Below are 27,718 nucleotides of genomic sequence, written 5' to 3'. Positions count from 1 at the left end.
TGGGATTTTTGTTTTCATGGCAAAAAAAGGCTGAATGAGTAGCATAAGAGACACGCATCGAAGAGAAGATAGCTGTATACTGAAACACGCAAGGACACCTTCTGGCATTTGGTGTTTACTATCTTGGAAGTGAAATGATTTCACTTTTTCTCCAACCACTATGTTGATTAGAGTAGGGCCAATTTACTTTCAGAGGATTATCAGACTAAGCCACAGGGATTGCTTTCCTTTCTTTTGCCGTGTTTGCATTCAATCCCAACGCTGATTTTTATGCTAGTGAGTATTTGATAAAAATACACCACCATAACTGTTCACTATGCCACACTTTCTTACCGAAACATTTCTGTAGTTCCTGGGTTATTCTAAGATTATTCAGTGTTTTTACGGAAAATATTCCAATCAGTACAACAAAATTTTGTGTTACACCATTATATTTTATACTCTGATACAGTATTTGTTGTTACGTGCTCATATATGAGTAAAAAAGCTCATGAGAGATTGAACTGTTCTCTTGGGAGGCAAGACCTGAATGCTGTATGGTTAGCAAGACATATGGGGACACATACACACACACGCAAAAAAAAAGAGAACAAATATGTGGAGTCTATATGCTGAACAAGAGCGCTGTCAAAACGAGAGGATCACAGAAAATTTTATTAATGCATATGTAGAAGAGGACTGAACTAATGTTGCACCGGCCCACTCCAGACGTTTTCTAATACCAGATAACTTTGCTACCTCGATAGTAGGCATCGAATATACTTTCCAAATGAAATAATAATAAATAAAAAAACGCTTCATGAAATCACGTCGACCTCCACGCCAGCTGCAACCCTCAGCTCTGCAGCTGGGACTTTTCACCCTGGACGGCCGTGCAGGGCAGAGGAGCCGGCGCCGCCCGAGGCCCGCCCGGGCAGGAAAGGGCTGGGGGAACCTCTCCGTGCGGCGGGGCCTGGCCGCCCTTTGGCTGATCCCCCCCGCCCGCCTCCTCCCCGCGCGGCTTTTGAGAAACAAGCCTCAGTTCCTCCGACGCGCCGGTGTGAACGCGCCGCGAGGTGCCGCCTCCGCCCCGCCGCGGAGCGTTGTGCGCTCATCCCGCGGGGGTGCGGGCGCTCCGCAGCGCCGGAAGGGCGCAGCCGCTCAACCGCAGGACCGGGCAGCTGGCTGGGGTCGCGGCAGCCGCTCCCTCCGGCTCCGGGGCGGCAGCGAGCAGAGCGGCGCGGGTGGCGCCTCACGGCCTCTGACGCGGGCATCATGGCGGCGCGGCAGCTGCGGCGGGCGGCGGCGGCGCGCTGGCGGCGGGGCTACAGCAGCGCGGGCGCTGCCGAGTACCTGCACCGCAGCATCGTGCCCACCATGCACTACCAGAGGAGCCTGCCCAGGTACGGCGGGCCGCTGCGCCGCTCCCTGGTGCGCCCGCCGGGTCCCCTGCCCTCCGGGACTGCCCGTCCCGCGGCCTCCTGGGGCGCCGCCGGCCGGGGGCCGGGGCAAGGCCTGGAGTGAGCGTCCTCCGGGGAGCGAGCGTCGCTGCCAGCCCCGGGGCGGCCGCCGAGGGCACCCGGCGAGCCGGGCTCCGGGGGGAGGCGGGCAGAGGTCGGTGGCGGCGGCGGCAGGTGGCCGTGTGGGGCCGGCGGCCCTGAGGTGTCCGCTGTGAGGAGAGGGGAGAGAAAGTGCCCTCCCTCCCGTTTCTGTACGGCCGCGCTCGGGGTGTGCTACTCGCTTCTTGTTGTATGTGCTCTTCCTAAATCACAGCGGAGAGGAATGATTTTATTTTTTAAAGCATAAATATGGCTATAAGCTACTACTGAAACATCCCTTCAGGTTGCAAAGTAACCTGAAGTATAATAGGATTATTTTATAGTAAGAAGAGCATTTTCTTGTTTAGGCTGCAGGAAGATGAAAAGATACTGGTTAGGAAATTTGCAAGAAAGAGTAGATGTTCAGCACCCAGCAGTGAGGGGAAGTCCCGATGCAGGGGTGGCTACCGAACTAAACCTTCCTTCTACATAGCTGCTTCTCATCGTATTCCCTGTAAGGTATTAAGACCTTTCACTGCAATACCTTTGTAACAAGGCGAGTCAAGTTGGTTTTCTACCTTGTTTCCCAAGAACTTCATGCTGTGTTGACATATGTCCATCTATTCCCTTTCTTCTCGTCTTCCACAAGCCATTTGGATAATACGGGGTATAAGGAAGGTTAGGGAAGAGGGGAGGCGAAGAGAGACTACTGTGTAAGAAACTCAGGCTTCATTAGTACCGTTGTTTATAAAGTGCATGTCTCTCTCTTCCCCTTCCTTTAGACTGCCGGTTCCCAAACTAGAAGATACAATTGGGAGATATCTGAATGCCCAGAAACCGCTTTTAAATGATGACCAATTCAGGTATGGACAAACAAGATACACGTATTGCAGTATCATGTGCTGCTTCAAAGCCAAGTGTTACATATAAAAAATACAACTTGTGACAGCATTTTGACTCTTATTGATTGCTGTAGGAAAACTGAAGAACTTGCTCATCACTTTGAAAAGGGAATTGGAAAAGAGCTGCATGAGCAACTGGTTGCTCAAGACAATCAGAACAAGCATACTAGTTACATCACAGGTATGTTGGCCTGCTGGAGTCTGTAGATCATCATGCTTGATAACAGACCACTCATAATGCTACAAATAAAATAAGCTGGAGCTTAAGTTCTGTACCCCATAAACTTGGAATAACATGCTGTGAATACTACCTGTGACTGTGTTTGAGCAAATTCTGAGTCTCTGGTGGAAAGAAGAATGTCCATCATCTAACTTGTATATACCAGAATTCTGGATAGATGGATATTGGAGAAACGGTATTTTTTTCATGAGTTACTGTATTTAAATTTAAGTTTACAGGGTTTATCTTTTTTCTTTTCTCATTGCTGTCTATTTATGTTTAGGTTAATAGAGGAGCTTAACTGATAACTCCCTTAAGAAAAATAAAGCAATCGTTTTCAAATAATTCCAAGTTACTTAGCAAGAAAACTGAACTCTGAAGGGGGGATCAGAGAATATGACTGAGCTTTGGGAGGCAGAAGTGGTCAGTGGTCTGGACTTAAAACTCCCCAAAACTACAAAACCATATTCTTTTAAAGAGCAAAAGAAAAGGAGTGACAGAAAGACGAAGGTGAGAATAAAGAAAAACAAATTAAGAGAGGGAGAGTATGCATAAGAGTTTTTTGATTATTCTTCCTTATTATTGCTTCCACTGACTTCCAAATACAAGTGTCTGCTTATGAAAGTATTGGATGGATAGCAACAGAGGTGGAAATATTCAAATACTTATGGAAGTAGAAGTTTGCATGTTACCCAGCGAATGCACTTCTATCCTTCCTATCTGTTGAGACTACCTATAAGGGTGTTAGCTACCACAAATTCTGTAGAGAATACCAGATTATTTCACAAAAGCTGCTGTTTGGTTTGTTATCTTTTACTTGCCATTCACCTTGAACAGCATCTGGGGTTTTAACTGATGGCTTTATGGTGTTTGTCAACACTAACCAGCATGCTGCTTTGTGTCCGTGAACTGTGGGGTGTTTATATTCCTTTTTGTTTAGTTATTATTCTTTTTTAGGCCTCGTAAAAGACCTGTTCCACTTGAAATTGGTTTCTGAAAGTATGTATAGTTGCCTCCACCTTGGACTTTCAAGTCCAAGGTTAAAAGGCTACGTGATGGTGATGGGTGTGGTTTTAAAACTGTAGATGAATGCTAGTTACTCACCTGTGAGGACCTGGAATTAAAATTGTAACTTAGGTTACGGGTAACTTGAGTTACCCGTTGCCCTTCTTACAGCCCAGCTAGAAGGTTCTACTTGGGACTGATCCAGGCTTGGAATAATAATTTTTAATACATCAGCTGCCTTGAGATGAAGTTGGTGTGCGCTTGCTTCCTTGGTCTGCATCCAGTCAGTGTGCAATATCAGAGCTTGCTGAGTTTGAAGTTGTTAATGATGATGAAATAGAACCTACTTAAAAAAATCCCTTCTCTGCCTATGCCCTCTGGATTTTTGTTTACTCATAGGCAGGTTTAAAGGTGTGACTACTTTTTAGAGCTGTGATTGATTCCCTTGGTTTTGGCAAGCACACAAACCCTTTGGGTCACATTCATGCTTCTTGACATGCTGACAGACTATCTAAAAAGTCCTGTGGGTATCAAATGTAATTCTGCTTTCCGAAGTCAGTTCTGGGCCTGGAAGAATAACCGTACAGTGCCCTCTAATCTTGTCTTTTTGCCAGCTTCAGAGACTGATGGTAATGCATTGGTATCAAGAGTTTTGCCCTGTGCTGATCATTTTAGTGGATAGAAAGAGGAAGGAGGTGGAAGTGTAAGACACCAAATATAGATGGAGGAATGCTGCCACGAATGAGGGAAACACTGGAGCAGGAATGAAGGTGGTTCTAAAGAGAAGCATGTCCTCAGTGACAAAGAGTTGCAGAAATTAATAGCTTAAGAGTAGGTAAAGGCATGTTCCACTTCAAATGTGAGGTGTGCACCAAAATACAGTGCTGGGGAGCTCATTGTATGTGGTGGGAGTTATGGTTTATCACTGAGCCATATAGAAAACATGGAAATTGGCCCTCGTTGCTGATGACATTGACACTCTTGATATGGATTGCTCCAAATACAGGATTTTTACAATTAGCCAACAGTACCTTTCTGCATAATTGGAGGTTGGGAGAATCCTTGGGGGAATTATTGTGTATGTTTGTCTTGTTTGTATGCGCTTCAAGAGGTGTTTATTCATGATCACTGTTGGAGGCAGGATATTGACTACATGAACCTCTGGTCTGACTCAGTAAGCTGCTTTTATGTTCTGACCTATTTTTCAACTCTCCATTTTCAGGTCCCTGGTTTGACATGTACCTAAAAGCACGTGAACCTGTTGTTTTGAATTTTAATGCATTTATGTCTTTTAATCCTGATCCAAAATCTGAATATAACGACCAGCTCATACGCGCTACGAACATGACTGTTTCTGCTATACGTTTTATGAAGACCTTCAGGGCTGGTTATCTTGAACCAGAGGTTTTTCACCTCAATCCGGAAAAAAGTGACACTCAGATCTTTAAAAAAATTATCCGATTTGTGCCTTCTTCACTTTCTTGGTTTGGTGCCTACATGGTCAATGCATACCCCCTAGATATGTCTCAGTACTTCAGGCTTTTCAATTCTACGCGGCTGCCTAAACTCAACAGAGATGAGCTTTATACAGATGAAAAGGCAAAACATTTACTGGTATTGAGAAATGGGAATTTTTATATATTTGATGTTATTGATAGAGATGGAAATATGTTGAAACCTTCAGAAATACAAGCACACTTGAAATACATCCTTAGCGACAACAGTCCAGCCCCGGCATTCCCTCTTGGCTACCTCTCCAGTGAAAACCGAGATACGTGGGCATTGCTGAGAAAGAATCTACTGGATAATGGCAATGAAGAAGCTCTTCAAAAAGTAGACTCTGCAGTGTTTTGTTTAAGTTTAGATGATTTTCCCCTTAAAGACTTTGTGCACTTGTCGCACACTATGTTGCATGGAGATGGTGCTAACCGCTGGTATGACAAATCCTTTAATCTTATCATAACTAAGGATGGCACTGCAGGAATTAATTTTGAACATTCCTGGGGAGATGGTGTGGCTGTACTTAGGTTCCAGAATGAGGTTTTTAAAGATAGCACCAAGGCACCAGCCATCAGCCCCCAGTCCCAGCCTGCTTCAGTAGACTCTTCTAGAGCAGTACAGAAACTTGACTTTAAACTGAATGATGCCTTAAAAGCAGGAATTACCAAAGCCAAACAGAAATTTGATGCCAGTGTAGAAGCACTCTCTCTTGATATGATTCAGTTCCGTGAAGGGGGCAAGGACCTTCTGAAGCAGAAGAAGGTAAGTCCAGATGCTGTGGCTCAGCTTGCCTTCCAGATGGCTTTCCTTCGACAATACAATCAGACTGTTGCTACATATGAGTCTTGTAGTACTGCAGCTTTCAAACATGGTCGTACAGAAACTATACGTCCTGCCTCTATCCATACAAAGAAATGTTCAGAAGCTTTTGTCAGAGAACTGTCCAAACATAGCACAGAAGAGCTTCAGAAGTTGATAGTGGAGTGCTCAAAATACCATGGCCGTTTGACAAAAGAAGCTGCTATGGGTAAGTAGGAATATATCAAACACTCTTGCTTTTGCACTAAAATGTCTATGAAGGTTGCTGTAAATGTTTACTTCACAACTAAATAATTTAATTTTGATGGCGGTCTAATGTTAATGTAAACTTGACCAAAACAGTAGCAGAAGGCTGCAGTTTAAAATACATTCTCGAAGACTCATTTCTTGATGGAGGAGAATGCCTCTATGCTTCCCACTTCACTGTGAACGTGTTGAGAATTTTTTATACTTTAGTTTTTGTCCTTATAGCAGTTGGGCTATTTGAAAATTTGGTAAATACTTAGAGCATGTTGTACTCTCCAGGGCAACCAAGAACTTCGGCTTTGTGTCTGAGGAGTTACTATCTTATCCCTGCAGGAGTAAAGGCTTTAACAACTTCCAAATCAAACTGATTCTTTGGCTGTACTACTCCTGGTATTTTTCCAAATGCTTTCTTTTGAATTGTCCTTCCCAGAAGCATAGCTTCTTATATTGTTTCAGTAAAATTGACTCTTGAACATTACCCCATAGAGTCTAAAATTTGCCTCCTTTTGTTGATGCAAGATCCTCTTCCTCTTTAGATTCATAAATTTTAGGAAAGCCTTTCTCTGTTTTAAAGAACCTGCATATGTTCAGATAAATAGTTAATCAAAGATTGCGATGTATTATTAAAATTGTCTGTTAACATTAGACTTTTGTTTACTATCACGATTCCTGGTTGAGGCTAGCAGTAAAACAGCAAGCCCTCATTCCTTAGGATATGTGCATTAAAAGTGCAGAATGTCTGAGTTCTGAAAAATGATTCCTGCCAATATGAAAATAAAACCCACTTCTATAGACTTCCTCTTTTATGGCTGAAAAACAATGTGATGTCAAAATAAGTGAGTTTACTTCTCATAAAAATTGGTCATCTCTCTAATACTTCTTATTTTATTTTAACAGGTCAGGGATTTGACCGACATCTCTTTGGCTTGCGCTATTTAGCCTTATCCAAAGGTACTGCACTGCCTGATTTCTATCAAGACCAAGCCTATGCTCAGCTTAATCACAACATCATTTCTACAAGCACATTGGTTAGCCCAGCTGTGCAATTAGGAGGGTTTGGCCCAGTGGTGTCTGATGGCTTTGGAGTAGGATATCAGGTACATGATGATTGGATAGGTTGTAATGTTTCCTCTTACCCAACTAGGAATGGTAAAGAATTCCTTCAGTGTATATACAAGTCACTAGAAGATATCTTTAATGTTTTAAAGGGCAAAAAAATCAGTAATTAGACATAAAAATGTTGGAACACTTTACAGTTGCAGTATAAAATGCAGACTATATCTAATTGGCATACTAATTGGTGTTCAACGTGGCTGAGACTGCCCAGCTTAATTGGCTTCATTTGTCTTCATTGAACTTGAATACTGTTAGATCCACTATGAAATTTGTATCTATTTTGAAGAAATCAAGTACAGACCTTGAATGCATGTTTCAGGAAATACAAACCTTCACAGTGTCAAAATTAAGTAAGATCCATCTGTTCCAACAGATCCACATGTTCTTAAAACGCATTATTTAAAACAAAAAGCATTGTTACTGGGTTTATGAACTCAGAACATGTGTGTTCCATGAGTGTTCAGACAAACAACAGCACTGTGATACCACTCTTAAACTGTTTGATTTTAAAAAAATATATGCAATAATTTTGAATATGAAAGAGTGGTTACATTTGCACTCTTGTAGTAAGCTTGCTTACTAACTTGTCACGCTTACTTTTCTCTTTAAACTTGAATTGATATCGGAACTGGTTGTGCCTCAACTGCTTCAAGCCTTTCCACTGTAACAGCTTTTTGAGAAACAAAAAATGAAGTGGGAGGCTTTAAGTAACTTGCAATCACCAACTGTGTTGTTAAATTGACTGGAAAAGACTGTATTGTAATAAAGCTATCTATTAATAACGACAAAGTTCTTTTATTGCCGTATCAAAATTATACAGTATGGGTAGTCTCTTTATCAATAGCTCATGTTTCTTATAAAGGTTGAAAGGAATACTACTGAAGGCATTCTGCAGTGTTGGCTCTTCTCTTCCATACATGAAGTCTGTCCAATAATCTGTTTCGCTACATAAACCTATGCTCTTGGGCCTTAAAAAAGAAAAATCACTGAACTTTTATCTTTTGGGGTTCTTTCTTTCCAAACGTCCTCTTACTGTGGAAAAGTAACCTCAGCAGAAGGTTTTCCTGTTTCCTCCTTGTTCTATCAGCTAGAACTTTTGATGTCATTTATTGTAGCAAATGCCAGAGTCTTAGTGCCTAGAGCTGCGTCTTTAAAGCACTGGGGCTTGTTGCAGAAGTTCTAAAGGCTGACTTAGCAGAACTCTCTGAAGGGATTGCAGGAGAGCTTGAGCGTAGGCATCAATAAAACTTAGCGATGCTGTGAATGCGAGAGGAAACTGATGCAGACAGTTCCTTGTGTGCTGTTCACAACTGGGACTCTGCCAGCTACAAAGTGGGTGGTAGCAAAAGGGGAAGGGGCCTTTGTCAGTCAAGAAGCCAGAGGTACTCAAAGTTGCTGGGGTTACAACACAGATGCCCTTTGCATGAGATACCCCTTTGTGGACAAAATTAATTATGGTATGTATAACTTGAACTCCTCTGCCTTCTAAACCCTGATGTCTTCCACTCCGTTTTTCTGCTGGGAAGATGAGCCTTTCTCTGAGCTGAATAGCACAGTAGCGCTTGCTTCTGCAGCTCTCTGTAAAACTAATGTCTTTCAGCACAGCCCACCGTGACCTTGACCACCAAATATATTAGCAGGACATAAAGTCTGAGCAGGTTGGCTGGATGTGATAGATCAGGTTCAGAGACTCACAAACCTACTTGCCTTTACTTTTCCTTTGGATATCTTAGCTTCCACGTTCTCCCTGTGTCTTTTTTCTTTATCACAGCAAGTGTAAGCAATACCATACCTTGAAGTATGAACTGCAAGCGCTAGGAAAGGGAGAGGCATGCTTTAAATACGTAAGCCCAACGGCTTATAAATTTTTCCTAGTCAGAGCCGTTTCCTCTGCAGCCTGCAATGTGCTGTTCTATTTTTCAGTTGAAATGGATTATTTTAAAACTTACTTTAAAACATACCATAATTGTTCTTACTCATTTAAACAAAGAAAGGAAGGTGATCACTGGGCAGGATGAAGGAAATAATATATCAGGAAACAAACAGACCAAAAACCTTTGAATGAAATTCACTAAAGAAGGTTTTGGGGTTTGTGTTTTTGGTTGGTTTGGGTTTGTTTTTTTTTAAAAAACATGAGAACAGCTGGCAAGAAGAAGAAAGTCTGTCTTTAACTAGAAACGAGTGAGGTTTACTTAATGACATACTCAGATTTTTGGAAGATGTAACAGTTATGTGTAAGTGTCAATAGCAGTCAAGCTTATTAAGTGTTCTCAGTAAACTCACCTCAGTGTCTTTACTGAACTGGCAGAAAGCTATTAAAGATGTATCTTTTTGCTTGAACAGTTAACTCAGTCCATTTACTAATACTTACAGCCATTTCCTGATGATAAGAATGGTGAGTGAAAAGACCTTACTTGCTTATCTTAGAGAATCAAATGTGGGTACTTCTTGGTGACAGGCTATTAAAAACTTTAAGGCAATAAGTTGTCTAAGTAGTTACTGCTGATACAGTAGTTAAGACATAGTCCATCACAACCATACATATTCCCAAAAAAGACAACATTATGAAAATGGCACAGTTCAGTCAAGCATATACACTATTTTCAGTTTGTACTGAGGCCATCTCAAAAGTGCTCTGTGGAAAATACTTTATTTGGACATCCTGGGGACAGTAAGTACAAATTTCTGAAGTATAGCCATGTGAAAAGTAACTCCGAGGAAATTGCATCTTTGATGGTTACAGCTCCTTCATCAATAAGCATGTCAAGATTTATTAGGGGTATGAACTTTAGCATTTTACAAATTTATGGGTAACTTCATAGATTCCAACAGATTCCTTTGTTTTTTCATCATAGTCATTCCAATCCTATAGGAAATAAGATTTCACAGTGTTAGTCACAGAGGATAGAATGCAATAGTGTCTAAAACACAGACTGAACTCAAGCTGAAACTAAGCCTTACTCAAAGTTTGGGTCTTAGATTTCTGTGGAAAGCACTGTGCAGTCACTAAGCTAAGTTCTGATATCTGAGAGAAGCAAGAGGACTGACCTGAAATTAAATGGGCTTCAGTCTCAGTGTTTGAACAATTATTTTTTTTTTTATATGTAGTCCACAGCCTGCAGTGGACAAGACAGCAACAATGACAGATGAAAGGATTATCTATCATTTACAATACCCTAGTCAGGTGGGTAAGCAGACAAGCAGATCCTGCCAAGTAGGATACGAGGGAACAGATTTGACCTTGAGATTCTTGCTCACAGCCAAGGAAGATTTGCAATGCTGGAGTCATTATCCTGAGCTTTGGAGGAGAGTATCTTTATATTACTTTTTAGTATCTCTGTGCATAGGAAAAAGTGCAGGCATCTTCCTAGAAAAATCAGTTCACTGCTCTAAATAACCCTAGCCATTTAGTATTCCAGACGTTTGCTCTCTCGAATTCCCGAGTGACTTAAAAGAAAAGTTGCATTTCTACCTTTGTCAGCTGCTAAGCTATCAAATGCGTACTTCTAAAATGACACTGTTAGTAATGGTGGTTGTTTGTAGTTGATTTAGTTTCTCTCTCCAGCTATGGCCTTCCTGTGCCTACATGAAAGAGCAAAACTAGGCTCTTGCAAGTGCAGGGTGTGTATTTTGGACTAGTGACTTAGGGAAAGCAAGCTAGATAATTAGATTTACTAATGAAACTAAGACAACATACCTTTTCTAACAAGTTTATGTCATTGAAAGGTGTGCCAGATTCTGCACCTTCGGCGGCAAACCCTGCCTGCAAACACATTTGCCGTAAGTTCTTAAAAAGAAGTTGTACCAAGAAAATAATAAATATGATCATTGAAACATGTTTAAAGAACGTAATGCAGCACAAACTTTTACTGTATTTCTCTTAAATTAGGTAGAAAGAAGGTCAAGCTCTTTCCCGGTTAAGGGTCAGTATAAGGTTGTGACCCTGTTTGTTAATTGAGAAAATTCAATCTAAGCAACCACAGAGTAAAATGAGGGAACACTGCTCCTCTATTTTTCCTGCCAAAAAGGTATTTCCAAGTATTCTAGATAATGTTAAACCCGAGTTTCTAAGTTTATGTAGCAGCATCCAGCTACTAATAGCTTTAATTTGTGTTCAGAATCCATACAGGCATTATGTATAATATGGCTTCATAATAAACTTACACTGCAAGAAAACAACAGAAAGAAAATGTGGAAGAGAGTTAATAGTTTTAGCTTAGATATCGTCAGAATCCAAGACACTCTAGAGAAGGAGCAGCCTGTATTGGATTTAGTACAGAAGTGACTAGCAAGCTTTACATGAAAGGAGAATCAGCTGGCGGAATGAACAGATTAATATACCCAAACAATCATTTCAAAGGGGAGAGTTCTTCACTGTTGTTACTGTTGCTGTTTTTAAAGAGTTGAAGGAAAGGATAGCACTAGGAAGGAAATAGTGTATCAGTGGGGTATAGCACAAGAACAAGGTGTTCTGTTTTACTTCTATAGGAACAGCTCTCTCATTTTAGGGTTCACAGTTATCAAGCTGTAAATTAAGTTTTGTTAGTTTTAAAAGTAAATTTAAAAATCTCAGCCACCTCTGTAGCATATAGGAAAGTTTCTTATATTGCTATTTCTAACTACAGAATTTTATTAAGAAGCGGCTAAAAAGCAAAGGTAGCTTCTTCCCTGGTTTTCTGCAAGAGATCTACACTTGTGCCACTAGTGCCAGTTAGACATTTAACTGTATAAGAACGTGTGAAGTAAGCAACACGATTTTAAAATGTTTCAGAATTTGAATGGAAGATGAAGCACTTGGGAGTTAAATAAACCATGGAGTGTGGCAGATGTAACAACAATGCATAACTGCAAGGCACAGTGTAAATATGGCCTTTATATAATTGTCAGAGGCCCATCTCAAGGGAACTGCTACGGTTGGAGAGAAAGATCAGCATCATGGGACAAAAATGCAGAGGTGCAGTATAGAACAACACTAGAAAAATAAAAGAAGCCCTGCTTTTGCCACCTGAAGATATTCATCTGCCCTCCAAGCAAAAAGAAGCCATGTGACTGGAATTACAAGCTTCTGTACCAGACACTCGGTGGGACTCGCATTCTTACAGCTTTGGCGTCAAAGCAGAGACTCGTTTAATCTCTGCAGAAGGGAGCTGGGACATGCAGTGATGTGTCTGCCCTCTGCTGACGGCGAAGGACCAACAGCTAAAGCATAAACACACACCAAAGAAGCAAAAACGCCTATTGACTTTACAACACAGTGAACTGTCACACTTTTGTTACCGATTAAACTACTGGTTGTGGCACAAAGCAAAGAAGCTTAGGAAGGTTTAAGAGAAATTTTATAAAGGAACCTCCATTTTTTAGTTGAAGTATTCACTTGAGGGACAAGAGCGGGAAAGGAGCTGAACTATCCTCAAGTAAAGCCAAAAATTATGTATCAGATTTGCAGTAGATATACCTACTTAAGCACATTAAACAAGAAAGATAAGTAATTAGGGGGAAAAAATTGTCCTTGCCCATTATTAGAACACACAAGTACCTAGTTTGAATTTGTTGCTGCTACTAGGTAGGAAAAGAGGGTTTATATCAGAGAATCAAAGGATACATTCTCCTCTTTCAGACTCAAGCAATTTTTTTGAGAAAACTACTATAATTTAAATAAGACATGCAAGTATTAAGCCACTCTAAATTGACTTCAGGTATGGTTGTATTATGTCTATCAAAAAATACAAAGAAAATACGGTAATGCTTTAGCCAATCTTGTTTGGTGCTAATCAAAAGCCAGATCTAAGGTTGTGGAGAAGCCAGGCTGGCTTGGATCATGTCAAATATACAGCATTTTATAGAATTGTTTGGAACTGCAGAAATCTATATATTTACTCATTTAGGCATCAGAAAATTCACTGAAATATCTGCTCAGGGATTCAAGTGTACTCTCCAATAGAGTGCACAGACCAAACTTTGAGAATATTAAATTAAAAGCTTTATTACAGCTGTGAAGTCTTTGTTCTGCAGATAAAAATAAAATTGACAGTTAGGATGCACAGCTATAAACATCTCCTACATTTTGTAGTCTTCTCGTAGATTTTTCTTGAAGTGCAAGTTCCTAGGTCTGGCTGCAAAGCTTTCAATCAGGAATAAACCAATAACCATTCTGTTCCTCAAAAAGACAGGCTTCCCTTAAATAAATAAATAAAAGAAGGCCTCCTGCAGCACACTGCAGTGGTGATTTTATTTATACCAAGTTCTTCGTAGGATCAGCTTTTTTGGTCTGTTTCTTAGCATAGTGTCACAATCTGAGGAAAGGATAAGACAGGTTTATATTTGTCAGTCTATTTACACCTAATCCGACTGGAATAATAGGTTAAATATAGTAGGGAGTTAACTTGCATACAGCATGACCATGCACGAGCAAATGAATCACTGAAGACTGGCTTGGCCCTGAAGAAATCCTTTAACTCTGAACCTTGAGGTGTGCTCTGCAACAGTCTTTAACTGCCGTTGATCTTCAGTCTTCGTCTGATCAAGTTTCAAATGGAAAAATGCCAATATTCATTTCCTATGGCTTTGGTGATGTCAAGTCTTAAAGAAAATTTGATTTTTTTTAGAGGCCATATACTGAAGACTGTTCATCTACTCTCTGTAACATACCAAGAAGCAAAGTGGCACTTTCCTGAATGTGGCTATATAGTTATGCACTCTCACAATTCCCCTTTGGGAAAGACTCTCTTTTGCAATAACCTGAGCGATGAAGACCTTTCAAATGAATTCAAATGAACAGTGCTGAGTCACCTGTAAGGCAATTTGAATATTTTTGAACATTCCAAGGCATGTTTTAATTTCAGATTTTACTGGCACAAAGAATACCAGAGTTGTTAGTGTTAGCTGCTTGCAGGTTTTTTTTTTGGAGTCAAATGAAGTAAAAGAAAGAACTGCGGAGACAACGGAAAACTGGGGAGGTCTAAGACATTCCAGGAAGAGCAGTACCATTTCAAGTAGTGTGTATTTTATCACTCTAGAGTCTATAAGAAGTGCTCTTAAAAACTGAGAAACAAATCATGAATAAGAACTCACCTGTGGTTGAAAGTCAACCGGTTCCAGACCTCGGCATTCAAACTCCACTATCGTTTTGAATTTCTCGCTGTCTTCAGCCTATAATTGAGTCAGAATACCATTAGTTTTCATCTAATAGGGAAAGACAGTGACAAGCATTAGTCTAGGAATGAATTGCTTTAAAGGCAGTACTATCAACTCTGATGTTCCAAGAGACAGCAAAATCTTAGGGATCATTTAATAGGTGACAATTAACTAGAATTTCTTAATCTGCCTCAAGGAAGCCTTCAAAAGGAAACTAATATGTGCATTATATAATCGCCTCTAATTTGAGTGATACAGTTTTGTGTTTTGCTTATGAAATGTATCACAGATTATTCTACACTTGAGACTGTGTGCAGCAGCCTATAAGAGACAATTTTCTGTCAGAGGAGAATACCAGCTTTTTGTGTTCTTGAAAAAGGAATGTGATGATAAAGCAAAAACTCACAATATTATTAATGCTTATTTATCTTTCACTTGTTATATAAAAGAGAAAACAAACTTACGTTGTAAGGTTTGATTGTCTGACTTAAAATATCTAAAAAAAAAAAAAAAAATCAAAGTGTAAAAGTGAGTGGCATTATGTCTTCAGTTTTATTCAGCACAAACCAAGCACCAGCTGCTTCTTTCGAAGAAATTTCCTTATACAAAGTAAAAGAAACAAAGTAATAAAGCAGGTCCTGCAGTTGGCCCTCAAAAGGTAGAAGTAATTTTTTGTCACTTCTCCTGAGAAGTTTACATTACACCATTTTGTTACCCTGCCAATGCAAACAAAAATTGCATGCTTTTGTAATATGACATTACGGATATGAGTTTCATTCATGCAGAAACCTGAACTCACCAGGAGGCCTTGCTGTCTCCTTCATGAGCATGACGACAAGTATGTACCTGTTGTGAACTCAAGCACCAGTGTACAAGAAAAAAACTCCCTGGTGAATGCTCTTTACAAACAGTGTCAAGCAAAAATGTGGACTAAAAAAACTTAGGAGAAAGTGTAAAATGGATATGCCTCTTAAATTTCTAAGCACATACCAATGGAGTTCTCCCTGGAGCACAGCTTGCATTTCTGCACCATGGTGGCGCTTCCTCTGCCTCCTTTCAGGGGAGCACTGTCCTAAAAACCATGACAATAGAGACATCATTTTTAACTGCACTTTAGCTGAGCCACTGGAAACCTCTGCAAAGGTTTTTACAACAACAGTCTTAAACTTTAAATTTTTAAAAATACTGCAACGTGAAGCCTTTTTTTTTTAAACTAGAGAGATCGATAATTCAGAAAGCTGTGATTATCAAAGAATAATTATGTTCTAGACTTAAAGTAGTGAATAATGGAGAGTTATGTCTTGTCCATATAGGCATGTTCCATTAATTCCTCAAAATACATTCTCACCATTCAGTACTATGCAAGAAATAGGGATGATTATTCCTAAGAACAGAACTTTCTCTTATCCCTGATTTCTCTTATCCCAAATTTTATCCTGCTTTTTCAGTTTCCAAATGCTAATTTAGCGTGCTTAACTCACCTTGAATTACCTAAACTTCTCCAAAAAGATTCCATCAGCATCAAAGAAATATGCTACAGGCACAACCTTATTCTGATATAAATTCAAAATTTGTTTTCAAATGGTATTTTTACAGAAAGGCAGCTTTTCAAAGCAGATGTAAATACTTTGTCACCAACAGTCACCATTCCAATGGCATATTTCAATTAACAGTCTCCAAGTATTTTTTTTAATATGGAATATGAAAGCATTTCCTGAATGCATATAGCTGTTAAAATACTATCTCATCTAAAGTGCAAGTTGTCACATCCCTGACGCTAATATCCCTTGCGTTTAAGAGGCAGGTTTGTTTTCTCATTTTTGTTCTCATGCAGGTTACAACAGGGAGACATACCATCAATCGCAGATACTGCCATTTTTCAGAAACTTCACCACAGTTCCCACATTTCAGCTGAAAAATAAACATAAATCAGAGAATTTAAAGCTGTCAATAATCAGGGATTAAAAAGCTGAAGGAGCTGATGTGAGCCCCCCAGATACACAAACCCCACTGTTTCACAGCTGAGAGGAGCCAGAGGCAGGTACGAGGTGCTGTCTGTCCCGACAGGCCCATGAGCTGACTCGACCTGGCGGGCATGCCCACCGCAGAGGGTCTGCCCTTTGGCGCGTTGGATGGAAAACGTGTTACAAAGCACGGTCACGAAATAAAAGGTGGGAATAGCGCATCTCGCCATTCACCTGGGTTACCTGCCAGTGGACATTGGATTACCGACCACCTCACCAATGGAGGCACTGACCAACACTTGCACTTAACACTTTTCATTATTGCAAACTAATGTATAATGTCATGCATGTATTAACGAATACGTGTCTATATACTTATACCATCCCCTTCATTGCTCCTGTAGCAGTCTGCTTGCACTGTGTGGAAAAAACCACATCGCTGTTTAAGCTGAGTGATGTGCCATTTAACACCGCAGGCCTTCACCGCCAGGTGCCCCGCTGGACGGCATGGCAGGCTCTGAACATCGAGAACGGCGGTTCCCAGCTCCGAAGACCCCGAGGCCGCCCCCGCGGCCGCCCCCGCACGCCGCACCTTGAGGTACCAGCGGAAGTCCTCCCCCTCGGCCCGCAGGCGGGTGATGTTCTCCAGCGTGGCGCGCAGCTGCAGCCCGATCCTCTGCAAGGCAAGAGGCAGCGAGAGAGGCCGTCAGCCCAGCCCAGCCCAGCCCAGCCCAGCCCAGCCCAGCCCAGCCCGCTTCAGTTCGGCCCGGCCGCCGCTCGTACCTACCCCCATGGCCTCGCAGGGGGCCCGGCAGCTCACGGGGCCGCCGCACTATCGGAACTCCCCTGACGGCCCCCCTCAACCCCGTTCCCGCCTCTCGCGGGAGCAGCTGCGGGCTTCAAGCCGCTCCTGCGTGTTTGTAGTGCTGGGTTGTGTTTTTTTTTTTTTCTCCACCCTCCCCCGCGTTGCGTTTGTGCCCTCAGCCGAGCCGGCGGCCGCCTCCCGGTGCTCTCTGCAGGGCTGAAACCGACGTGAAGCCGAAGCTGCCCTCGGCCAAGATGGCGCTCGCCGGCGCGGCCCGTCACCGCCCCGGCGTCCGCTGGAGCGGCTCCGGGCGGGAGGCGCGGCAGGCTGGGCCCCGGGGAACAGGGCGGGCGGTTCGGGGGATGAAGGCGGAATGGCGGGTGGTGGGGAAGCGGGGCAGGCATGCGGGGAGGGTGCTGGCGGGAAAGGCAGACGGTGCCTGTGGCGAGAGGAGGGAAAGCAGGACGTGCTGGCACAGGTAATAGGGGTTAGATATTTTCACCTTTTAAAACCACAATCTTTTTTTAATCGCAGTGGCTACTGATTTAGGAAAAACAGAAAGAGGTGCTAGAGGAAGTAAGGGTACAGTTTGGCAGAGCTGCTGTGGGGAACACCCTCAGAGCCTGTGGGGAACCTCGGACCACTGTGCTTTACAAAAATTACCACTTCGAAGTTGAAACATGTTTGGTCCTATAACTCTATCAATTCTGCACAACCGATCTGCTAGTCTAGAACTTAACTAAATACATTCTACGTTGCTTTTAATTTCAGTTTTCCTAAAGCTGGATGGGAGTATCGGTGAAGATCCTAGATGGCTCCCAGGTGGCCTCTTGTCTACTTCTGCTCTGAAGGCAAACGGGTAATCACAGCAGCACGTTGTTAGGAAGCTAACGTGTGTCTTTGCTATAACTGGTATCATATGCAGAGTCGGGGGTCCAGTTGTTTTGCATATTTGAGCTGGCCAACAGAACATCCAACTCAGGATAGTAACAAAAGTTTATCTTGACAGCTGGCAAAAGTTTCATTTCAGAGCCAGACTTAATTTCATTTTCCACTGCTGCACAGATAGAGAAGTGAAATATAGCTTTGTGAAGTAACATACCCTGAATGTACCATGATAAAAGAAGTGTTAGGAAGTCAGTTTCTCACCAGAACTTATAAATTAAAAATACAGATCTCACCATTTTATTAAGATGGTCACTGACAGTTTGTAAAAAAAACATTCTAACATACATAAAAGCTTCAGGCCAGAAATAGCAAGGAATTGAAACAGTATTCCTCCCCGCCCCCCACCCCGATACTGTAATACAAACTTCAATTTGTCTGATTTAAATTGGCTTAATCTTGAAGTGTAGTCCAATAAGACTGAAGACTAGACACTTAAGGTCCTGGACCAGGTAGTAGAACACTCGCAAGCCTTCTGGATCCCTGCAGTGCACAACAGAGAGAAGGAAAAAAAAAGTTACACTGATGTTCTAAGAGAGCAGTTTATAGAACCAACCTATTAAAAAACGAACAAAACCTATAGGGAGACTTTTCAGAGGTCATCTTAGACATTAAGATTTGTTTCATCCTGCATGGATTGATAAAACATTCTACAGTGCAAGTTTGCAAGTTGTAAGTCTTGACAAAATGTGCATTTTTATCATGAAAGCAAGCAGTGACATCACTTTGGATTTACAAAACACGATACCCAGTGTTTCAGCTTAGGTGAAATGTAGAAGTCTTGGTTCTCCCAGAGACATTGGCGTGGACAGGCCAAGGACAGTTCAGTCAGACTCTGAATACGCCTAACGGGTTCCTACAGTAAGGTTAGCTGCTCGATGAGTTTGAAAATATAGCATGTGATGACACAGTCTAAAAGCATTTGGTACGTTACGTGGGAACACAGAGCACTTGTGCCCCCAGGAACCGACTTGTACTTTGAAACAATATAAAATACAAGTACCTAATAACCAGCGAGTTCTAATATAGATCGTTACATAAAAACAACAGCAACCCAAAACAGCAGAGTACATACTTGGATTGATTTACATCAATGAGTGAACCGATTTTTGACGTGGTAAAGGAGATGTGCTCATCACCGATTACTATTTCAAGCTCCTGAAAAATAAAAGATTATAGGCAGTCAAACTACCGCTTTATAGTATTAGAAATACTTAAGTACTGAGATAATGGTTTTTCTATTTTTATTACAAAGGTATTGAATGCAGCAGCTCTGTGAATCATATTAACTCTCGCAACTAAACTGCCATTTAGGCACTGCACAGGTTTTAAAACAGTATTTGTTTCCCTCTTGGTTAGAAACAATACTGACGTGAAAAGAAAGTTCAGTTATGCTTCTAATGAGCAACCACGTAAAAGTCAAAACAGCAACCAGAAAAGGCGCTGTACGCCAACCTGTCGACCGACTCTGTCAGGAGGAGGCCACAGAGCATCATCTTCTTTGGTGATTTCACTGTCGTCGATTATCCTCTTCAGCTCCTCCATCACGCTCTTGTGCACGTAAGCCTGCAAACAACACTCCGGCGTGAAGAACCCACCCGAGCGCTACCTGGCCGCCGCCGCGGCTGCTCTACGCGAGCAGACCCCCACGCGAGCGCTCGGCTGTGCCGATTCCCCACGCAGCACCCGCTCCAGGCGCGGGCGGCCCAGGCGCGCACCTCCGCCCCGGCAGCGGCCGCCTCCCCCTCACCTCCTTTCGGATCATGACGTCGTTCTTGTAGTTGCTGTTGTTGGCGTAGCGCAGCTTCCCTGCCGAAGACAGGACGGACGTTACACCCCGGCCAGGGCAGCGCTGGGCGGGCACCGCTCCGCGGCGGCCCCCGGCCCGGCTCCGCAGCCTCCCGGGAGCGGAGAGAGCCGGCCCCGCCGCGCCCCCGCCCGCCCGGTGCCGCCCCGCCCCTCACCGTCGGGCCGGAACTCGAACTCGAGGAACTCGTGGCCGAACTTGCCCTTGTGCCCCACGTAGTAGCGGAGGTAGAAGTCGCTCGCCATGGTCCCGCCGCCGCCCCGGCATACACCGCGGCGGCGCGGGCGAAGCGCGTCACGGCGGGCGGGCGGGGCGGAGCGGAGCGTGCTCCCCACTCCGATTGGCCGGCAGCGCCAACCGCCGCGAGCCGGAGCAGCGACGCTGGCGGTTGCGGCCGCCCCCTGGCGGGCGGCGGTGGCTGCAGCCGGGCCCGTGAGGGCGGGGCGGGGCTGGGCTCCCGCTCCCTCTGTCGGCAGCGAGAGGCGGCCCGCGCGGCGGCGGCGGCGCCCGGAGAAGGGCGGGGCCTCAGCCAAAACTCACCCGGCGCGGCCCGGACATCGCCGAGTCCCCCAGCGACACGGAGCGGTACAGGTGAGGGCCGCCCGCCGCCCGCCTTCCCTAGGACAAAGGCTTGGGCCTTCGGCAGGTGCCTCCCCGTGGGGTACCTGGAGCCCGGGCAGCTGGCACAAAGCTGTTTTCTCGTAGTAATAGTTGCAATGTTTGACAGAGAAAAGTCATACTGGTGCTGGATTATCACCTCCCCTTTCCCCACACCGCAGCTGTGATGGTGATGGCTTGGGTGCCATCACTGAAACATGGAACAGACCAGAGTCCACACGCAAGTATTGGTTTCTCGATCAGGGCCACTCGATTCAGTCAGTGAAGGACATGCTGCATGCCTTGCCCTAAAACTTGTGATTTTTTTCTAGGTGGAAAATGAAAATTATTCACTTGTTACTAATAAAGGCTTTCTTGTAATATTTAGACATAATAAGAAAAATGAGGTGCAGCTAGCCTTTTGTTATGAGTCCAGACATCAACATTTAGTGTTAGTATTTGAAGCAGTTTGTGCCTCCCTCAGACGAAGGCAGTAACCCAGCCGAGCTGTTCCCTGGGCTGGGTTTTGCCCCCATGCAGCCCGTGCCCCCCTGTGCCTCCTTCTCACTGGTACTGGTTTGTTGAGTAAGCCTCATCAGTGGTGGCCTGAAGTTTGAGAGTAAATGGACTGGGGGCGATATCTACCTTTTTGCTCTTTGGGGAACTGCTGAGAGAAAGGAAATAGCTGGAGATGTGCTCTTTTGTAAAATACTACCTTCTGAAAGAAGAATTTAGAAATAGGGTATCTCTTGTGCGGATCACTAGAAAGACACTTTTTATTGAGGACACTGAATGGGGGAAGACATTTTGTACTGTGATAGTATTGAAAATTGATTTTACACTGATGAACTTGACTTCATTTAGGTGGTGCTGCATCACATCCCAGGTGTAGGCAGTTAGTGCAGGGCTAATAAAGCTCACTCTGCTTACTTCAGCAAGTTTAAGTCTGGCAATATTTACTATTATGAACTGAGTGGAAATAGCTGAACTGCTTCCAGATCTAATCTGTCCGTGGAAATAACATAGTCTTTGTTATGGTATTGTGTAAATAATCAAATAAACCTTTTGATCTCAGTTATTTCTGCGTGGAGGAAAGCCCCAGGTGTCCACATCTGGACATAATTCATACGTAAACTGACTAAACCCCCCATTGATAGGTCAGATTTGGCTGTAGTTTGTTTTTCAGGAGTCCTGTATGTTTTGTGATCTAGCTTCCTCTTCTGAATACATAGGACCTCTAAGCTTTCACTAGTACAGTCAAAACCAAAAAATGTTGGGATTGGTGGATGATTTCTTTTAACATAAATTATTGCAGTAATTTTCTGGAAAAATATGAATGTTTAAATCTAGGCACTCATAAATTAGGGTTAAATAGCTACTTTGGATATATTTTAGGAGTTAATTGGATTAAAATAATGGAGCAAAGAAATTGCATCTTTGTCTCGTTTAACTTAAATTACTAGTTGCTTGGACCTAAAGGCACTATTCACTGGGCACACACAAAATAAATAGCAATTTATTATAGACTCACCAAGAGTGAGAGAAGAAAATAAAAAGGTAGAAGGAGGTGAAATATTTAAGGCTCACTCTTCAACAGATAGTGGACTTCTAATGTCATTCACTGTGCGGTAATAGGTCAAGCTCCTTCTCCTCTGCCTAGGTTAGACAGCTTTTCTTACGTTCTTTTCCCAAGGAAATTGGAGGATATTGAGGGACAATGATTAGTAGTATAGAGCAATCTGTTTATGAATAAAGATTAAAACCTAAATATGTACAACTCAGCTAAATGATGAAGTAGAGCACTTTTTCTTAAGTCTAATACGGCAGTACTCGTTGCAGTTGTATTGTAGTTTGATTGTTCCGTATGATGTGGCATGTGACATGCTATGTTGTACTGTGTTTACTCGGAGTAAATTTAATCCTTACCTGTGGTTAGAAGTTAATAGAACAACATCTTCAGAGTTCTGCCAGATGTTGGAGTTTTTTCTATTAGAAAATCTGAATTGTGGTTCATTTTGAAGTAAACTCCACAGAAGTACCTCAGAAGGTGTTAATGAAACAAGACGGAAATTTGGCGAACTGAAATAACATTAAGTTAAAGATGTTCACTACAGAAACCGTAAAGGGTTTTTTTTTGAACTTTCACTATATGAAGAGAGGTTTAAGAGAGTAAATTTTAAAATAAATGTTAAATCACTTTTCTTCTTGCATTTACATTATGGTTAGGAATACTGGAAATATTAAATCTGGCCAGATTTGACTGGAAGATATATTTGGCTTCAGAACATACAGGAATCTTTCCTGTTCACAGCTGAGATGCTAGGGAGGCAAAGTCAGAACTGTGATAGAAAGCTGGCCTGCATGAGGAAGTTAGTATATGTACTTTGCCTGGATTTATGTCTCGTTTACTTCAGTTTAGCTTCTCATGGTTAAGTGACTGGCACATGTGAAAGATATTCACATACTACGCTCACTCCTGTTTAACGAAGACTGGTGTTACACTAATCCAATTAAATGACTTTCTGTAAGCCTAATAGACTCCTCTGGTTTACAGCTTCCTAACATTCAGTCTCTTTGGGTGCCATATTCCCACTAGAGCAGTTACAGTAAGAAAGACCTCAACTTCTGTGAAATAAAAAAAGTTAATACTTAGCCTGTTCTGCATATAGTCCTAAGCGTATGCATAAGAAGAGGCTCAGTGTTTCGCAGGAAATGTTGGGGGTCCTTTTTTCATGTTAAAAGTAAATTGGTGTTGCAGTCTCTCACAGTATTTAAGGATCAAACACTTACATGTCTTTTTATTCCATTTCTTCTTCCTGAGTTTTTCCATGTAAAAAAGATCTAATGTGGTTATATTGCTTTATTCTGTTACTGTCTGTCCACTTCTAGCACTTACAGGAAGTTGATGCAGTTCATTGCTGTTCCGTCTATCCCAGAGGAAGCACTTTCAACACCACTCCATGTACAGTGTGAATCTTTGTTTAAATAGTATTGTCCTTTTCTAGGAATATTATCTTGAAACTGATCACTTAATACAGTTCTAATTCTTTAAAACTAACAGAGTACCAGCTAGCAAAGCCCTCTGATGCAAACAGACGGGAGCTACCACTAGGAAGCCTTGCCAGACCTGGGCATCTGATGAGAAAGTTTTTCTGGGGTGAGTTCTGTCTAAATGACTGGGACAAAGCCATGGCTGTCCTGCTGGGCTTAGGAGCTTGGGCTATTGAATCAAAGGTCCCCATATCTTTCCCATCACAATAAGCCTACCTGTCTATCATTCTGTCACTTACGGCACCTTTCTGGTAAAATTTTTGAGTTTTTCTCCAGTCCTTTCACAATTTAACTGGCTATAGATAGTATCCAAAGTGTATTCGTTCAAGACAAGAGTGTTCTTTTGGAATCTCAAAGGGCTGTTTATAATTAAAATAGCTGGTTAAAAATTACTGATTTCTTGGCCATAGTTTCCTGGGTTTAGGCAGACTTTTGGTAGTAGCTATATACAAGTGAAAAAGGATTCATTATTTTTCATATCTTTGGGCTTGAATATTCACAGTTGCATTCTGCATTCTTTATGAATTTCCATTCTATAAAATATCTAAAAATTGGCCCTTCAGTAGAAGAGTCCTGCTGATACAGAAATAGCTAACCAATTGCTTTCTTAATATTTACAGGTAGTGCAAAGAAATTAAAACATGAGCCTCAAAAAAGTAACGTTCATATTTATACCAGATTGAAGGATTTTTGGCCAAACTATTACCCTCCTTATTATATGAACTTGGTTGTCCAATCTAAAGGTAATACCAAGTATAAACTTTGTATGTTCCTCTTAAGTACTGTCTGGTTTGATTTCAAGTGGTTTTTTTGTGAGAGAATGACTCTACTCTAATTGTCTATTCATTGTAATGCCATCAAACATTAGATTTATTTTAAGAGGCCAAAAAAACTAATACACACATAGCAAAAAACATTTTTATCTCACCCGTAATATGCATTCATCATAGGATGTGTTAGAATTAGTATACAGAACTCAAAGACAGTTGACACCTCCCAGATGAATTTAAATGCAGGTTCTCAGGATAACTCATATTCCAGTTTGCTCTTCCTTCCAAAACAGTAATTTAAACAACAATGCATTAAGCACTGATATTCCTGAAAAGGCTTATAAAACAATTCAGATAATTAAAGTAGAGTCCTTTGTAGTTGCCCCAAAATGTTAGTATTACATAAGAAAGAGGTACCTTACGTCACTGCATGTTTCAAGCTCTTCATTTAGAAATTAGCCAAGTGCTGTATTCTATTAATGTATTTCTGTGGAAGCTGATTTTGTTTAAACAAATCTGCCAAACTGTATGAAGGTTCCCCAAGTGGCAGGGAGCAAAGGTATTTATTTAACCTTTAGCCCATGTCCTTCCTATAGGGGCAGGTTATGTCTACAAAAGGGCTGTATGTCTGTGGAAATAATCAAAGGAGTGTTGAACATTTTACCTCTTTAATTGGAATGTCCAGGTTCTGGTCCATGTCACTTAAAAGGACATCTTAGTTGTCTCGAGCTGCTCAAGATGATACTTCAGACCTCGGCTACAAGCAACTTTTGCTTCCTTCCATGTGGCCTTGCTTTGTCTTCACTAAACATTGTGCTAATTTTTTTTTTCTTTCATTTGAAGTCATTTACCAAATCCAAGTTTTGATCATATGACAGAGCCTGTTGACACACCAGAATTTCACAAACGTTACAGAGGTGAGAGACCTGGGGCAGTGCATATATTACAGAAACTTTTAAATTTTACCTTTAGAGACATGCTTATGCTGCTCTGAGTGGACCTCATGTTCTCTGTTACACTTTGACAAGAAGCTGAATTGAATTTTATTTCTTTCTAACATTTTAACCTGTGTTTCTGCATACTTTTAAATTGTTTTTGCATTTCATTTTTTCTCATGCTTGTCATCTTCTCTAAACAACTCATGTTCTTCCAACATCTTTGATTCCAATATTTAGTTCTTTGCTTTTCCCTTATTCTATGAAGAAGGAAACTAGTCCAGTAGGTCAAGAGATCCAAACATAAGGCTTCATTAGCAAAAAGGTAGAGACCTCTGCCATGACCTGTCTTCTCACAGAAAATTGCCAGGCCTTATTTGTCCCCTGCATGCATCAGATTTTCCAATCTCTACAGCCATTTGAAAACTTGTGTCAAGAAAAATACATTGCTTTCCTTTTGGATAGATAATTGTACCTTCGAGCAGTCTTTGATCCGGTGGATACAAAAGTACCATCCATTTCCTCTGCAATTCTTATTTGTAAAACCTTTGTATAATTTTCAGGGATCCCCAGCAAGAAGCAGGCAAACCCTCAACTTTCAAGACAGCCCTTGCAGATAGACTTTATGTGCAGGTGATGTGCTGAATTAATTTAGGGTTTCCATGGCAACCTTTTTCTTCTTTATCCAGTCAAAGCCTGCTTTATCAGTAAACGTACCCTTTCCCAGTACCCTGTGACTTTTGCTCAGGGGTCTCATAGTTATTAGAAGCAATAGATAGGCGGGCCCTGAAATTAGCAGTGCCATAGTCCCTTTTGTGCATCTTTGCTCACTAATGCTCTTTATCCTTCATCTGTAAGTATACCAGTATTTATTCCCTCCAACTTCTCTAGGTTTTTTTGGCAAAAGACTGTCCCTTCCATACTGCATGGGGGCATATAATTTCAGATTCTGGGTTTTGAGCACTATTATTTTATAGCTAGGAGATAAAATTCTTGGTCCTGCTGTTCTCCTGTCCACTTCCCCTGATCTCAAGGAGTTCTTGGTCATCTTTTCCAAGAGTCTATTTTGTTGTGCATAACTGCTCTCCTGCCCGTAGGAGCCATCAAATTGATTCCATTTCATGTCACTGACAATTTTTCAGTGATAAAAAAGAAAATAGGAGGATGGAAACCCAAGCCAAGATGAAAATGATGATACTGACTGTAATAAACTAATCCCCTTCCAGAAGTGAGGGAGTTACGAGATCTACACGCAGAGAAATAATGAAGTGATTTGACTCTCTGTCAGAAAATTATTCTTGATTTCCAGTCAGTCAGGATTGCTGTGACTATAAGTCTCTCCCGTTAAACCATGGGGGTGGTGCATAAGCAGTACCTTATTGACAATGATTTAACAGAGTGGTGGATGGCAGCTTAATGAATTAATGTGTATATTTTTACATATTTCCACGTACACAAGTGCATATGCATATGTTTTTTTCTACGTCAAATAAAATATCTTGCCCACAGATGGCTCTTGGGATTAAAAGGATTGGAAATAATAACACATTTCTATCTTCAATGAATAAACCTATTTTGCAGTTATCCCAGTCAGCAACATCCATCTGTTGAACATCACTTGGGCACTGCCCCCACAAGAGAAAAACTACAGGTAAAATGATGTTTAGACCATCATTACATTAATTATATAATTTTCGTTAATTTACATTATGTTTTGATTTCATGCTGTTTATAAAACAGTTTGTGTAGAGAATCCAATAAATGATCAGGACCTCATCTTGTGGTAATACCATAGAAAAGGATAATATCAGGAAATATATTTTGTGCTTCTGATTCTTTGAGAATAGCATACAAAATGGTATCAGTATTAGGTATAATATCTCAATGTTGACATAATAGATATCCCATAGACATATCTCGGTTTTAATGATCTTCATTGTACAGGTCATGAACGGGCACTTGTGTGTTGTAGGATCCTGAGGAGATACAGAGCTGGTTTGGATGGCCAGTCATATCCCAGCCTCGACTGCTTTTGGCCTCTGGGCCCCTAGCCCAAATATCCACTCCTATTTGAGCACCAGCCTTTGTGGCTTGCTAGCCTGTGTGGTCTTTGACCCAGCTTTGAGGGAGATGTTACAGATCTCTGATGGTACCTACTGAAGCTCCTGTGTTGAGGTTAGAAAAGGTGTGCACGTTTTCTCCTCTATGGTGACACAAAACTCTGATTAAGGAAGAAAGAACAAAAGAGCTTAAATGCTTGCCCAATCACTTTGCATCTTGCAGTGGAATAAGAAAGGTCAGGCAAGAATTTATGTTCAAAAAGAAGACTTCAGTAGAATGGATTTGGTTTATTTAATAGTAAAGAAAAGGTCATGTCTTTTGTTC

The 27,718-nt window shown here is 41.8% G+C and overlaps 3 protein-coding genes across 4 annotated transcripts; 1 reads left to right on the top strand and 2 right to left on the bottom strand.

Annotated features, from left to right (window-relative positions):
• Positions 1–1,033: 1,033 nt before the first annotated feature.
• On the top strand, positions 1,034–8,456 carry CPT2 (carnitine palmitoyltransferase 2). The gene is made up of 5 exons (XM_075155733.1): positions 1,034–1,382; positions 2,300–2,380; positions 2,494–2,600; positions 4,867–6,171; positions 7,107–8,456. Exons 1-5 carry the CDS (start codon positions 1,255–1,257, stop codon positions 7,436–7,438), a joined length of 1,953 nt encoding a protein of 650 aa, XP_075011834.1. The 5' UTR covers positions 1,034–1,254; the 3' UTR covers positions 7,439–8,456.
• Positions 8,457–9,959: 1,503 nt separating this feature from the next.
• On the bottom strand, positions 9,960–17,510 carry CZIB (CXXC motif containing zinc binding protein). Of its 2 annotated transcripts, XM_075155735.1 has the most exons (8): positions 17,211–17,510; positions 17,016–17,099; positions 16,314–16,370; positions 15,450–15,531; positions 14,924–14,955; positions 14,397–14,474; positions 11,023–11,088; positions 9,960–10,191 (listed from the first exon to the last, which is right to left on the bottom strand). In XM_075155735.1, the coding sequence occupies exons 1-8, from the start codon at positions 17,214–17,216 to the stop codon at positions 10,114–10,116; spliced, it is 483 nt and encodes a 160-aa protein (XP_075011836.1). In that variant the 5' UTR covers positions 17,217–17,510; the 3' UTR covers positions 9,960–10,113. The 2 variants fall into 2 exon arrangements, with proteins under 2 accessions (XP_075011836.1, XP_075011837.1); XM_075155736.1 differs by lacking the exons at positions 9,960–10,191; positions 11,023–11,088 and adding an exon at positions 12,307–12,524 and having other exon boundaries at positions 17,211–17,455.
• An 873-nt stretch (positions 17,511–18,383) lies between these two features.
• On the bottom strand, positions 18,384–20,284 carry MAGOH (mago homolog, exon junction complex subunit). Its single transcript, XM_075155737.1, has 5 exons — positions 20,138–20,284; positions 19,924–19,982; positions 19,629–19,739; positions 19,249–19,331; positions 18,384–18,656 (listed from the first exon to the last, which is right to left on the bottom strand). The coding sequence occupies exons 1-5, from the start codon at positions 20,223–20,225 to the stop codon at positions 18,557–18,559; spliced, it is 441 nt and encodes a 146-aa protein (XP_075011838.1). The 5' UTR covers positions 20,226–20,284; the 3' UTR covers positions 18,384–18,556.
• Between the last annotated feature and the right edge of the window lie 7,434 nt (positions 20,285–27,718).

Source organism: Calonectris borealis, chromosome 8 (genome assembly GCF_964195595.1).
Source record: "Calonectris borealis chromosome 8, bCalBor7.hap1.2, whole genome shotgun sequence".
NCBI classification, from domain to species: domain Eukaryota; kingdom Metazoa; phylum Chordata; class Aves; order Procellariiformes; family Procellariidae; genus Calonectris; species Calonectris borealis.
The sequence above is the reverse complement of the archived record's forward strand: the minus strand, read 5'-3'. Positions and strand labels throughout refer to the sequence as shown.